Consider the following 15,601-nt stretch of genomic DNA (forward strand, 5'->3'; position numbering starts at 1 on the left):
TTTAATTATAAATAGATGTATATTGTTACATTTTGAAGTCATTCTATAAAGAAAAAATAGGTAATGTAGATTCATTTATTTATTTTTCTTAAGTGGTTATGAGGTTGGTCAAATTGACCAATCCCCATTTGAGATAGGGTAGAGAAAATAACAGATGAAGTTTAAAGTTTTACCTTATTTAAGAGGTTTTAGGGATTACACGCACATGGAAGTATTTCACATACAAAAAATCAATTTTTTTTAGTGAATTATTTTTAATAAACTAAAATAAAGATTTGTCCATGTATATATTGAGTATTTGTTTTGAATAGTGGTTGCCTTCAGATATTGTAGAGGCAGTAAATTTAAGTGAGTTTAAGGAAAAGCTTGATAAGTATATGAATGAAAAGGGCTGGGTTTAAAATTTTTTTATTTTTTTTAATCATTTTAATTTAGTTTTGAGGATGGAACAGCCAATATGGACCAATAGGTCCTGTGTTGTCCCAAAATATTATGTTATATGTTATGTATGAGTCTACTATTATAATATACACTGTAAGAGCCAACTATTGTAATTCTAACTGAATGAGTCTGCTATTGCAATATCTACTTTTATAATAGCAACTGTATGAATCTACTATTATAACACTAACTATACGAGTCTACTATTGTAATACTGACTATATGAGTCTACTATTATAATATTGACTGTGTGCGACATACTACCATAATGTCAACTGTATGAATCTACTATTATATTATTAACTGTATGAGTCTGCTATTATAATACTAACTGTATGAGTCTGCTATTATAATATTAACTGTATGAGTTTACTATTACAACACTAAATGTTTAAGGTACAAAATGAACATACTTTGGATTGAGAGAGTATCTCCACCACAGCATATCCACTATTGCCACTGGTTTGTGCAGATGACCCATTTTTAGATTTATTGACAGAAGGTCGGGAACCAGAAGGTTTTGTCTGCGAATCTTTTTCAACAGGTGGAACAAAAATCTCATTTCTTTTAGCACCTCCACAGGTTTTCAGAGCTTTCCTGATGGCTTTCTTAACCTGACTTTGGCTAAGATAAGAGGGTATACCTGTGATGACTATAAGCCTAGTGTGGGATGTAGGAGTTTGAAGATTCTGACTAGCATCAACAATAGCATCATTTGTAACCGAAGTCCCATGGGGATCTCTGTAAGTGAGATGTCTCAAAATCTGAGAGACAGTGAGAGCTCGATGGAACCATAACATATCCTCTGGCTTCATGTTGTCCACAGATCCTCCTTGGTCATTCTGTGTACTTGAAGCTGGTCCTCCAGTTTCTGGATCACTGTTTTTGGAAGCAACTGATCCTTTACTAGGAGAAGTTCTTTCTCTGTCTCTTTTTGCTTTAAGCTTCTTTCTTCGACTTGATACCAGAGGACTGATAGGTACTTCAGGCACTATGGTTCCAGTAGCAGAAGTGAGGTCTGTTTGAGATGTTGTAGCAAAAGTTGATAAACCTCCACCAAAAGCAAAACCAGAAGAAATGGGACTTGTGACTTCAGCCACAGCCAGAGAAACCTCCAACAAGGCTTGAAAATAAGAAGAAAACCTGCCACTATCTCCTGCCCCAAGTGCCATACCTGTTACACTAGTAGCACTGTTTGATGTCCAGTTCTTGGTTTCTTCTTCATACAGTTTCTTCAGTTCAGCCTGGAGTTGGATTAAAAGCATGAGAGATGGGCTTAGTTGGGAGCCCAAGGTTGGAAAGAAAGGTGAAAGGTCATCTGATTGAGTTTTAGATTCCTGCAAGGTCCTCAAAAGCTCTGCCAAGACATGGAATACTCTTTCTTTAATTAGTGCTGGAATGTTGGATTTCCAAAGATACCCTCCCAGGAGTTCAACTACATTCAACAAGATGGTTGGTGTAATGAGAGATTTCTGTTCTTGCTTGAGAGATAATTCTGTCCTCTTCTCTGTCAATAATACTTCTATGTATTGGAGTGCTAATGGTAGCTCTGGAGGGACACCATGCACTAATAAAGACATGCCTGGAGGAGGAGAGATACCTGTCTTTAGGTGAAGCTTGTTTCCAGCTATCAAAACTGTTGGGTATACATCAGACACTGTAGATGGACCAGATTGTAAGCCAGGAGAGCCAGTGCCAGCATCCAGTGGATAACTTACAACTTCCCATTTTACAAGTTGTCCATTCTTTTTAATAGATGGTCCACTATAGGAATAGACATGAGCCCATGGGGCTTTATACGTTGATGACCTGAAATTATGTTAAGAAAAAAACAAGATTCAGAAAATTCTGTTTTTTTGGGCAGTAAAGTATAGATTACACTTGAAAATAAAAATTTGCTGTTATGTGTAGCAGAAGCATAATTCATACTGTATTTGAAAATAAAGGTTAATTTTTGTTTTTGTTTTTTTGACTATGTAATTTATATTAACCCTTTTAACCCTATTGCCCTGGGTATCCATTACTGCACATGACATAAGGTTTTAGTGTCTTGCATTCAAAATTTTATCAAACTATTTTTGTTTAAGTTATACCAATTAGTATAGTATAAAATGTTAGATAATAATCCATATTCTAATAGTATATAAGTTTAAGTTCTTAATTTTATAAGGCAATATCTAAAAAAAATCCTGAATTTCCCCTAGTGTGACACACAACACATTTTCTCTAGGTATCTTCTCATCTCCATTTTATCTACCACCACCCCCACCCCACCCAGAAACTATGAAATTAAACATAAATTACTAAACTATAAAATCATCATTGCTCAAACAAACCATAATTTTTATAGCCTTCAATTCTGTTTGGTTAAAGAGCTATCAAATAGAAAATCAGACCATTTCTGCGACACCCACATGTCACATCCTCTCTTTCAGGATTTGTTAATAGTTCTCTCTTACATTTAATTATATGTTATCTATAACTAATAGAAAGTCAAGATTTTCATGTATCAGATGATGTATTCTATTACATTGTGTTCTGAACACAGAATAGTCAATTTCACTTGTAATACAATTTTGGTTCCCACAGGAAGTACAACAGCTAGCTTGGATGCATTTGTAACAGCTCTTGTTGCATAGTTAAAAAGCCAGAAAAATTGTCTGCTTTTTGCATGTTATTAGTCTATATTATTTAATGTATTATTTAATTAAATAAAAATTATTTATTGGACTACTACCACTAGTATAAAAAAGTAGGGTTAAGTTTCATTGATAATTGACAGCAAAAAAAAAAGAATACTTGAGTAAGTATTTTATTTCTTGTTTTTATGTTTACTCTTTATTTACTTGTATAAAAGTAACTAAAATGTAAAAATAGAGATCTCTAAGTTAGTTAAGGTCAGATTAGGTAAAATAAACAATAAAAATATTTCATGAGGCATGCACGCGAGCAGCTTAGAGTAGTTCTTGGGTAATGTAATTCGATAGCGTAACGTGAGCTGCACGTTTCCCAAATGATTTACAACTTATAACGGTGCGAATAGTAGTTAGACACAGTTCAAAGGGCAATAAAACAATAAAATTTAATCATAAATAGATGTATACTGTTACGAGTTTAAAACTACTTAGGATAAACGAATGTAGTTTCATGCTCCATTTGAAGTCATTCTTGAAAGAAAAGAGAGGTAATTAAAATCTATTTCGATTTCTTTTTGGTGGTTACGAGGTCAGTAAAATTGACCAACCTAGTATAGAGCTAGGGTTGAGAAAATAACAGATAAAATATAAAGTTTTACTGAAAACAAACATTTGAAATGTATTTAGGGGTCCATGGGGAGATACATATATATTTTCAGTTTTGCATTTTGCAGCTTTTTATGAACGTTTTTGCATTTTTTACCACTTCTTGCTCCCTTTGATGAATCTTCACCAAATTTGGCATGAGGGTTTGTTGAATCCATGCAGAGATACATGCAAATTTGCGATTTCACATTTGTGCTTTGCAGTTTGTATGGATGTTTTTGCATTTTTTACAATTACATATAAGGGAAGCAACTTTTCAGGTCTTAAGATAACCTTTCATTAATCATGAATTTACATAACTTCCATCCAGGGAACAGTTATTACATGTGGACCCCAATGGTAGTAAAAAAAATTAGGTAATTTTATGGTTAAGTTTACAAGTAATGATGAATTCTTGTCTTTTTGAGCTGTCTAGTTCAGGTTTAGGTTATTAAGTTACTCTAATTACTCAAGACATTATAGCTCTTTACAACATTAACTAATAACAATGAAGACAAATTTTCAAAGATTTATATTAATGTAGAAATGCTTGCTCTTTTTTTGAAGAAGCACAAGGATCATAGCTCTTTACAATATTAGCTAGTAACAATAAGACAAATTTTCAAAGATTTATATTGATGTAGAAATACTTACTCTTTTTTTGAAGAAGCACAAGGATCATTTCGGCAAGAGACAACAAGAAAAGCAGCATTGGGGATAAAAATGTCTGTTGTTTGTCTAGCATCACTGATGACCATTTCCTCATATAGAAAACTTTCTGGTGCCAGCTAATTTAACGGAGATAGAAAAAAAATTGTTTTCAAAAACGATGATTAAAATTTTCCTCTCATGAAGATAGACTACCAAGTCTAAAACAGTTAATACTGACTCACACTAAGTAACAGTGGCTTTTCCATATATACAAAAACAAAAAACACTGTTAAACATAAAATTCAAAACAAAATGTACACGAGTATAACTCTGAAACACTCAGGTGTGCTGATTCAACTCATCTATCTTGGGGTTTGTTGTACCGCATGCAATAAAACAAAACACCAGATGGAATTGTTTGAAACTAGAGATGAAATTTCTATATATTATGTAGCTTCTGTAAAATAAAATATGTTTATAAGGGATATTTGTATGGAAAAGCTTGGAAATTCAAGATTTTATTTGTTAAATGTTGTTGTTTTTTTCAAAAAACAATTAAAAATGCATATGTTTGGTGTAGATTACAATTGCTGGTTCTTACCTTCTTACAGTTTTATAATGCTTTCCAAATAAGTTTTTATTCTAAAGCTCAAAACTTTGTCTTTGTTTTGATTTGAAAAAATGCTACTGCAGTTTCACTATGTTTACAACAACTGACCTACAATAAAAATAGCTTCTTTATCGTACAAAAATTATAAGCAAGCAACTTTTTCAACTGGAAATAAGAAAGTTTCATTTCATATATTTAATAACATTTAGAACTGTTTTATATTTATATATGTGATTTTTTTTACATTTCTTTTTTTTTATATTATTTTCTCATTCAAGTAGTTACCTAGGCCAATAAAGCCTAATGACAGCACAACATAATAAAAAGTATCACAGTCAGAAAAATATAACTTAGTACGGTCAGATGAAAAATGTTTTATCCAATTTAACCTAACAATTCACAACCTAATCTTGTTCCACAAAAAACTTTATTTTACTAACATACTTGAACATCATAATTCAACTGAAGTATAACATACAAAGCAAGCTTCTCACAAGCTTTAAAACAAATTCAGGACTATAACTGTGATGAAAGTTGTTTACAAACATCTTTTTTCTAGATACATAACATCAAGGTAAGCTTGTATCACTTTATTCCAATCTCTTTATGAGTTTCCACTAAACTGGAAGTCATAATGGCTTAAATAGTTGAAATAACAAAAAAAAAGTTTTAATTACATGCTTAGATCACTAGCCTATGAATTTCAAAGCTGAGATATAGGGAATTATATCACACCGAGACAAATTAAGGTTGAGAAACAGTAATTGGCTAAAATTGGTATAACTACATTTATATTTAAGTTACAAGGTTCAGTTGGTGCTATTTCATTAAAATCTATTAGATCTTTTCTCTTTATGGGTTGTGAGTGCTGTTTTTGCTCAAAAAATTTTTCACTAGAAGTGTTTCAAAATTCCTATAATACAAAACTTTTATATTCTACTTATATTATGAGATAAAACTTGCTAAAACATAGTATAGTTTGAAAAAAAAAAGTAATTTAAAATGTTGCATACCACTGGTTAATTACATTTACTTGGGCAAAGTGGTAGCTCAAAGGCATTAACCCATTCACTACGGCTGGGACGTATATTTCCCAGTGCTCCCACCCCTTCACACTGTGACCAGGATAAATGGTTCCCATTGTTGTCACTGTTTATGCCTTCCTCTGCTGGGTCCAGGTTCATCATCTTAACTGTCATTACTAGATTGAGAGCTAGCATCTTCTTGTCTTATTGCCTCTTCATCATCATGCATTTGAACACCACTTGACTCACTTTCACTATCTTCCAAGCTATCTGAGTCAAATTCATCAAGCATATTTACATACTAATTAGGGCTACTATTTGCTGCTCTAGTGATGAAGGCACATTGGGCATGCAGTTGTCTTACATTCTGCTTAGGCATCTTATTTGTTACTGAAGTGCTGAGTGGAAAACACCGAGGGAAACCATATATCAACATTAGGTGGGATGCAAATAAATACTTTCCTATGCATTTTACTCCCATACATCATACGCGACAATTTTGAATGACAATGGGAAACATTTATCTCCTGTTGCAGTGTAAGGGGGTGGGAGCACTGGAAAACATACATCGCAGTCACAGTGAAAGAGTTAACTAAAAGGAGCAAATAATGATCATATGCTAATATCTCAAAGTAGCTATAATTTTCTTGTCTTTTTTGCATTTGTATTTAAGGAAAAACTACTAAGGCTATATGTCACCAGTCAGCACCCTACCACCCACACTAAAGGACTGACTGTCACTCTTATAATGTACTCACAGCTTAAAATGCTGGGAATATTTTGTGGTATTGCTGCAGAGAATTGAACCTGTCTTGCCAGCTCTGAAATCCAGATCTCTATCACATGACCAACCTATGACCATACTTTTCTTATAATTTTGCATAAATAAAGACATGGAATACAATAATTTTGAATTATTACACATACAGACTAACAGTGATTTAGAACAAACTAATTTGCACATAGATATAACATGAAATACAAGTATTTTATCATATTAAACACATGAGCTGTAGCAATGTTTATTAAATAAACACTGAATTTATGTAACAAACATACTGTCTACAGTAATTTTGAGCAACTAAACACATAAAGTAACTTTGTATGACATGTATGCATAGAATACAATAACTTTCTATAACTAAACACATTGAAATTAGGAATTTCAAATAACCAAATAAGTGAACTACAGATTTTATTTTACTAAACAGATTGCCTACAGTAATTTTCCTTAACTAAATATGAAGAATACAGTAAAGTTTTTTATTCCCACCTGTAAGCATAAGCAAATCTGATTGGTCAACTCCAAGAGGTAATCCTCTCCTTGTTTTCCAGCTCTTGAAATTGCAGACTTCAACTCACTTTGAAGTCGACTCCTTGAAGCCTTGTTCTGAACATAAAATAGGTCAGAAGGAGAGCAAGAGTGAAGGGATAAACACTGTTTTAGAGACTGGCATGTGACTAAAGAACTTTCCAGTACAGTGCCTCGTGGATTGTTGTGCGCTAAAAGCTCATTGGATAGAAGTTGAAGGTTTTCAACATCTAATTCCTGTGGAAATTACAAATAATCAAAAATCAAGCTTATGGAATAGACTCCATTTTAATAAGCTTATTCATCTGTAATGTAAGTGTCCAGTTTGTACAGTAAATCTAACCAAAAACACCTTAGGTGTGAAAAAAAGGGTGTGGCCAAAAAAGGACTGAATGTGCGACTTAAACGAATGAAATTAAAATTGACAGCCAAACTGGTAGCTACACTTATAGCATTGATCAGAATTTTACAGCAAATATTCATTCATTAGTTAGCCAGGCCACATTTTTTGTTCAACTTGGGGCATGATGGTGGGAAAAACAAAATACTTGGTACAGCCGTATCATGCATCATTATTTACACTAATTGCTGAAGCTAATATCACATGATCCTAAATTCTCTTTAATTAGAAGAAGTTCTTACAATTTAGCAAATTTATGCTTAAAAGTTGGCAATGAATAATCAATAATAAACATTCACCCATATGATTATTTGGAAAAGTTGAGCTAGAAACTGCTAATCTAGTTTGCTTGGCCTAACCAATACTTATGTATCTGCACATCCTTTCACCCTATAGTTTTGCTGCTCTAAATCAGCCATCTTTATTCTGAATGACAAAAAACTGAAAACAGTTCACCTTTACTCTTAGGTGAAGCTGCAGTAAAACTGTTAGACCAACAGCTTAAGTGACTTTTTGTGTAGGCATACACAAAAATTTTAGTCAAATTTAAATTATTTTTGTTGAATAACTTTGCACATGTGGCCTATATTTAGACTAAATTTGACACTTAATTGTAAGGTTGTAAAGATCTATTAGAGTACTAAATATGTAAAAAATCCATACAAGTATGTTTTTTCTATCAAATAAAGTTTCCGTACTTTCGGTGCAAAGAAATAAAGGAAAAATTGGAGATTTTATATCTTGTATATTTCTTAATGGATTGCCTTGAAACTTAGTATGTGAAGTAAGGGTCTGGTAGAGTACATCCATTGAAGATATGTAATTGTTTGGATTACCAAATTCTGAGCTAAAGAAAGTTGGAAATTGCTAAACTATCACTCCTGTTAATAACACACAGTGTGTTCTGCAGGTTGTTTTGGCCGCACAACACACTACCGTGTGTCCTGATAACCTTCATATTATTAATTAGTAGTTGTACCTAAAGAAATATTACAAAACAGTTACCATATATTTTTCATCATTCAAAAATTTAATCAAAGTCTCAAACTCACAAACCAGACATTGTTTACTGCCAATTTTTTTAATCTGAACTCTACAGCATCAACTAATCAAAGTATTAAGAAATACAGTGTTGAATAAGTTCTGCCATAGGTATATACCTGTAAAACAGCAGCACTTGCTGCCATGCTAGTGCTCCACAGAGGAGGCGACTCACTGCTTTTATGTTCTGGATTACAGTGATGAATTAGTTCCATAAGAGCTGCTCTACAGTACATCCTAGTCAGCAAAGACTCAATCCTTACAAGTTCCCTAAAAAACACAAGCTTGTACAAAAAATGATATAAGAAATTTGTAATTATTAGAAAATAAAAAGGTAGAGAAAATTGGAAAAAGAATGATTGTCAAAACATGGCCAAACAATACATTTTATGCAAGGTAAATTTTCTTTACCTTTTTTTTATTCCTTCATACTCTTTGAAAATGAACTGGCTATAAAATCTGCAATAAATTACTTCTGCACAACAGTCTAATAAAATTTTATGTCTGTTAATATATTCAACTAATGAAAATGCTTTTAACTTTTGAAATGCCTTTTCCTCACAATGCCACATACTGTGTTGTACTGCGGGGGTTCAATTTACAAGTAAAAAATATTGCTACCCATTAACTTAATTCCCCTAAAACTTTTTACATGAAATTACAGTCAGCAAGGATCTGATCTATTTTTGTTTTTGGCTGATTCGTTAGCCAAAAGAAGTGGATGAAACACAAAGGATAGATCAAGCTTATGTACACACAGTCCTCAACTTTCTCCTCATTATCTCCATTCCTTTTATAGGTTCAGCTGTTGTGTAATATATATATATATATATATATATATTGTTTTATCTGTCCATTTACCGCTCTTCTTAATAATTAAGTAAACTAATGATTATGTTATTATATTATAATTTTAGTAAATAATCATCTTTGTAACACAATTTTCAGATTTCTCTGAAGATGGAATAAATTATTCCAATATGTTCAAACCTTGTAACTAAAATGTTTTATTAACCACCTTCATCTTCATTAAGAATAATTGATTATTCATTTATAATACAGCCTTCAGGTGACAAAACATAATAGACATAAATAGTTAGTTTCAGATTTATGTAACATTCAAAGACTCTCACTTGTTTCTTAGTCTTTTTCCCCCCCAAAATTAAATGTACACATTACAAATAAAATAGACAATGTCTGACCATACCTATGGTGGTGTATGGTAGGAGTGTCCACTACCTGTGATCCGGTGACTGCACTTTGTCTTACCCCTTGAGGTGGTCTTTCCAGCATTTCCAGTGGATACCAATATCTTACAAGTACCCCTTCATTCCTAAGGTATGTTTCCACTTGCACTAGCTCATTTTGCTGCAATTATGAAATATCTTTAATGGCCAATTATCAAAACACTGATAAGAAATACAATGGCTAACAAGAAAACCTATACTTCTGTCAACTGAGATCTGGGTTTTGAATTCTAATAGCATTTCTCTGCACAGCTAAATCAATAATAAGGTTCAACACTGAATAAAGTTTAACAGGACCATAAAAAAAAACAATTAAATGTTAATTATTAAAACTAACTTCACACTTTAAAAGATATGATGTTTTATTTCTTCAAAAAGCATTCACATATACAAAAGATGAAAATAGAAAATTATGTCACACAGTATTTTTGCCTCTAGGAGAAACTCCAAGTTTTGAAGTACCAAAATCACAGTTTCTTGAAATTTTATTTTAACCATCAAGAAGACATTTCTAAGATTTTTTCTAGTACTCAGCTTACTTTACATGACTAAAAAGGATATTCATGCAGAGAAAAATTTGAAGCAAATCTATTATAATGTAAAATGTCAAATAATTCTTTTACTAAATAATTACAAATAATTCTTTTACTTGGAAGGGAAAACATTAAATGATAAAGTACTGTTAACAAATGTGTTATTGTTAACTCAATTCTAGCCCCTCACTCCTATTCTCTTTTTTTTTTCTTCTTATAATAGCTATCTTCCCATCCATATTTACTTGCAGGATTTACACAAAAACAAACTCTTTTAAACTTTAATTAGGAGAAATGCACATAAAAAAACATTTGTGTACAAACCGTGTCAACTTCTAAAACCTGACCAATCAAACCAAATGTCTTCAGCATTTGTGACAGAGCAAACTTTGGAATGGATGTTCCACCAATACTCCCTCCAGATGATATTCCCACTCCTTCTGGAGTACAGAGGGAGGGAGAAGAAGCTTGGGCAATAGGATTTTTTACAACAACAACAGCACCTTTCCGTATTCTGTCAATGGTAAACTTAGTCAGGTCTTCTCTGATGTCTTCAACTGTAGGAAGATGCAAGTCTCTTGGCATTCCTCCATTCTCTTCATACAAGAATTCCACAGTCTGTCGGGCTATGTCAGTCATCCCTGGATAGTTGAAAGTACATTCAAAATGTTATTTTAATATGCTTTTCTGGATTATAATTTTTTAATTACCAGATGAACATAACACAAATTTTAATTTTATTGCTGTTTTGTTTAATACATAGTAAAGAATATAAACCTACACTATGTTTTTTGTGTTCAAATCATGTCACAGGCTTTAATACACTAATGCTGTATGTTAAAAAGTTAAATCCAAAAACAATTTCAATAAATATAAACTTTTAATACAAAAATTACAATGTGTGATTGAAAAAAAACCATAAGTTTGAATATTAATTTGGAAAGATAAGTTTCAAACAATAGCTTTGACAGAGAAACTAAAACAATGCTCCAAGCTGAAAAAATTAAGAGTTAAAGCTTTCGTATGCAATGATATTAGAGAACCTTCATTCAGAAAGCTCGATAAATATTGAAAAAAAAACATAATTCAAACAGTAAAGTGAAAAAATGTCAAACCTGAGAGTTCAGAAATAATTCTATACTTTGTTTAAAAAAAGAAAAAAGTTGTATTGCATTTACAATCTGACAAGAAAGAGTAGAACTAGATATATAGTCATTTTCAAGTCTTGGAAAATGTGGAGGTTGATATAACTTCTAATAGTGCAAGCCCATTCCAATTATTGAACAGCTGTAAATTTCCTACATCTTTATGAGAAAGGCTAATTATATCTCATAAAAAGGAAGAAAGAACTTCATACACAACATCAATTAAGACAAAATAGCACATGCATGAAAATTCAGATTGCAAAACAAAAAATTGTGATGTTAAAAAGCATTGTTTTCATAATTTATAAATGCAGAAAATACATAAATAATGAAGTAGAATACAATTTACCTAACTGCAAAGCTCCACGAATCTGCTCCAAGCCATCTTTCCTCTCTGCTTCATTTCGGAACCTCCGTCGTATCACAGGGAACACTTTACTTTCCCATGCTTTTACAAGTAAGCCATTCATGTCCTCTCCTTGTTGGCTGTCATCAACTTCTTCAAGCTCTGAGATATCACCCGTAAGGACAGACTCTGGACCAGTGGTTACAACAATAGTGTAGCTAAGAGGCAGCTTATCATCCACAGATGCTTCACTACTGTACTCTGAAAGAAGTTTTGTTTGTTAAAAATACAAGTAACATTTTCCTCTGCAATACAAATCCCAGATAACATTACATCCTATGATAGGAATCCCAGTAACATTTCACAATGCAAATAAGAATTCCAGTGACAGTTAATTAAATGCACTAAAATATTATTTTACATATACATTTTTGGTAAGAGAACATATCTGAAAGAGATAAGGATGACCTGCTTTACTCCAATAAAATCTAACTTGTTAACATTTTGGTTATATATTTTCATGAAAACAAAATCTGAATTACATTACAATGGAACATAAGACTGGTTCTGGTTAAGAGTCAGTTCTAGTTAGTTGATGAGTAATTCCTTTAATTCTTCAAATACACTTTGGTGGGTTAGTTTTGTTGTTAAGATCAAATACAAACTGGCTATTTGTGCTCTGTCCACCTGGAGCCTTGAAGCCATATTTTCATCAGGTACATTTATATATCAAAGGAGCACGTATTAAAGGTAAAAGATTGTTTGTTTGTTTGAAGTTGAGCACAAAGCTATAAATTGGGCTATTTGTGCTCTGCCCACCACGGGTATCGAAACCCGGTTTATAGCATTGTACATCCGCAGACATACTGCTGTGCCACTGGAGGGAAAGGGTAAAAGAAACTCTACATATAAATTTCTTTGTTCATATTTTAACATTTTTTTGAAATGCTATAAAAGAGCTACCTGCACATAGCCTTTCCCAATTTTCAACTGATAGACTCACTACAGAAAAGACAAATGGTCAACAATACCCACCACTAATCATGAACCATGATAGTGGTTCATAATAGGGATCATCCAGGAATTTCACAAAAATTCTAATAGAACATATTGGCAAAAACCATCTTAAAAAGCAGACTTGTTCTTGAAACAACACTCAAAAACTTCTATCTCCTTGGCTAAGGCTTCTAAAATATTGATAATAGTGCAAAAAGTTGATCTTCTGATTGTTAATTCATCCATCTGTTCTTCATATTATTTTTGTTTCAGAAACCTGCTAAAAAATCTCATGTGCAGGTCATAGGAATATTTTTATGTTGATTCTTGAACAAAAAGGAAAGATTTTATCAGTTTTATATTTGCTACAAGCCAAGTTTCTCTTTGAAGCTATTCAAGCACCAAAGCATACAGCAAAAACGACTAGGTATAGTGTGCCAAAATCTATACATAGCTACTAAAAAAACTCCTGCAAAAGTTGTAGGGCCATTTTTAAGTTGATTTTTGAAAGTTGAGATATCCATCCTCTAAAATTTTCTAAGTTCATCTTCACTACTAACATAAGCTCTTCAAAGCCATTCAAGCATTCAGAAATGTAGAAGCCACTTAACCATTATTATACTAGTCAGAAAAGCTCAGTTTTATACTAGTTGAAAACCCTTCATTTTATGACAGTAAACAAGGTTTATATTGATAACAGTGTCTCCAGCCTTATTATTACTGAGTATAGTTTTGCAAGCTGCTACAGAAAAAATGGCTAGGAATATTTTACTGAAACCTAGACAATAGTAATGAATATAGTATTGAGTAGGTCATAGGTAGTTTTAAAACTGATTCAAGCGCCTTCATATTTTTGCACTGAAGAATTTCTCAAGTCCTTCAATTTTCACCATTAATAAAATCTGGTGTTTTACTAATGCACATTAATTGGAAAATAAGTTGTGCAACTTATAGTGCATTAATTGGAAACTGCCACATTGAGGATTCATCATTTCTCAAGTTCACTGTGTTACTTTGTCTCTACACAGTTTTCTGTGAATATTTCAGAGTTTTCTAACAGTAGACAATTATCATAGTAGATTTCTCTACTATGGTGTGGTTATTTATTCTATTGATTTTCACATATCACTGAAACTGTGAGTGCATGTTTTAGTGTTATTAATCATACTTTTGTTTCAGAATCCTACATCAAAATTTACTGGGTATTTTGCACAAAAACTTAGACAATTCAGTGTATGAAACACTGTGAATGTCCATGACCTATTTAAAGAGTTGATTATTTTTTTTTAAAAATTGATTTATGTGGCTATAAATATATATGTGATTTTGTTGTGAGCAGCTTCCTTTGTACTTGCTTGTTAAAATTGATAAGTATCGTAGACACAGAGTCAAAACTGGGATTTGTAGCTTGAGAAAACAATGTATACATTATTTCTAACCTAGTTTGTTTACTTTTTTTAGAGTCCCTAGTTATAGGCTTAAAAATATAACCTTTGCATTTTGATTCAACTTGTTTCTGTACTTTTTTGATGATCCCTATTCCCCTTTTTAAATTAACAATTTTTAATTATCTTGTTTTGTATTAAAGGTCTTAAAGTGTAAAGCTCATTTTTGTGGCAACAGGATGCAAATATACAAATCCTGGGATTCACAAACAAGTAAAACTGGTTCTTAACCATAAACAGTTTTCTTCCACCTTTATTAGGATAGTTCATGATAAGAATATATAAACAAAACACCGAGAAATAAAAACAAGTGTGTTTTGGGAGTAAAAAAGATCATCTCTCTTCATTTTGAATATATTAAAATGTTTTCAGTTAATATTGAATGTTTCTTCTTTTAACTGAGAAGGGTAAAGCATTACTTTGATGTATCAGAGGCTCACACATTTGTAATTTATACATCAATAACTTTATTCAGTTCTTCAGTGGAAGACCTTGTACAAACAAGGGAAAAGGGAAACAAACAACATGATATAATCTGAAAGGCTGTACATTTCATAAAACCTGCAAACAATGTGAAATAAGCTGAGTGGCTAAATGTTTCACTGATACCTGCAAACAACATTAAATAACCTGAGTGGCTAAACAATTCACTATTGCCTGCAAACAACATAAAATGATCAGAGTGGCTAAATGTTTCACTAATAACTGCATTAAAAATTAAATCCACAGAGTGGCTAAATACTTCACTAATACTTGCAAAGAAATACACTTAACTCGTTCCACACGGGATCGGTCAACTTGACTGACCACATGACCTTTTTGTAGTCTTATAGAGTCTTTACAGATTTAAAAATTCTAACTTTCAATATAGAGTGTATATCTTCACAAAATTTGGCAGTCTTTCAGTTAACATTACCATTCCAAAGGCCAACCATCCTGTTAGAAAAATAAAACTGTCTTAGCTGAAGATGACTCTTACCTTGCCAAAATTTATATTTGTGTCCCCTAGTCCTACTATTCTCATTGTTAAATAAAAAAAAAAGATGATACATCAACACTATCAATTCCCTTTACAATCTTAAACACCTCACTCAGATCCCTTCTAACTCTTCTTTTTTCAAAAGAAAA

At 32.2% G+C, this 15,601-nt stretch overlaps 1 protein-coding gene across 1 annotated transcript in view; it reads right to left on the bottom strand.

Moving 5' to 3' along the window:
• Nucleotides 1–15,601, bottom strand: part of LOC106467570 (probable E3 ubiquitin-protein ligase HECTD4) — a gene marked incomplete at both ends in the record, with an annotated part of 162,948 nt that overhangs the window by 34,003 nt on the left and 113,344 nt on the right. The window contains 7 exons of the mRNA XM_022395768.1: nt 855–2,250; nt 4,377–4,510; nt 7,282–7,557; nt 8,881–9,031; nt 9,969–10,129; nt 10,866–11,182; nt 12,036–12,293. Of these exons, the coding sequence (XP_022251476.1) occupies nt 855–2,250; nt 4,377–4,510; nt 7,282–7,557; nt 8,881–9,031; nt 9,969–10,129; nt 10,866–11,182; nt 12,036–12,293 (2,693 nt within the window). The remainder of the gene's footprint in view (nt 1–854; nt 2,251–4,376; nt 4,511–7,281; nt 7,558–8,880; nt 9,032–9,968; nt 10,130–10,865; nt 11,183–12,035; nt 12,294–15,601) is intronic.

This window comes from Limulus polyphemus, unplaced genomic scaffold, assembly GCF_000517525.1.
Source record: "Limulus polyphemus unplaced genomic scaffold, Limulus_polyphemus-2.1.2 Scaffold2666, whole genome shotgun sequence".
Classification (NCBI taxonomy): domain Eukaryota; kingdom Metazoa; phylum Arthropoda; class Merostomata; order Xiphosura; family Limulidae; genus Limulus; species Limulus polyphemus.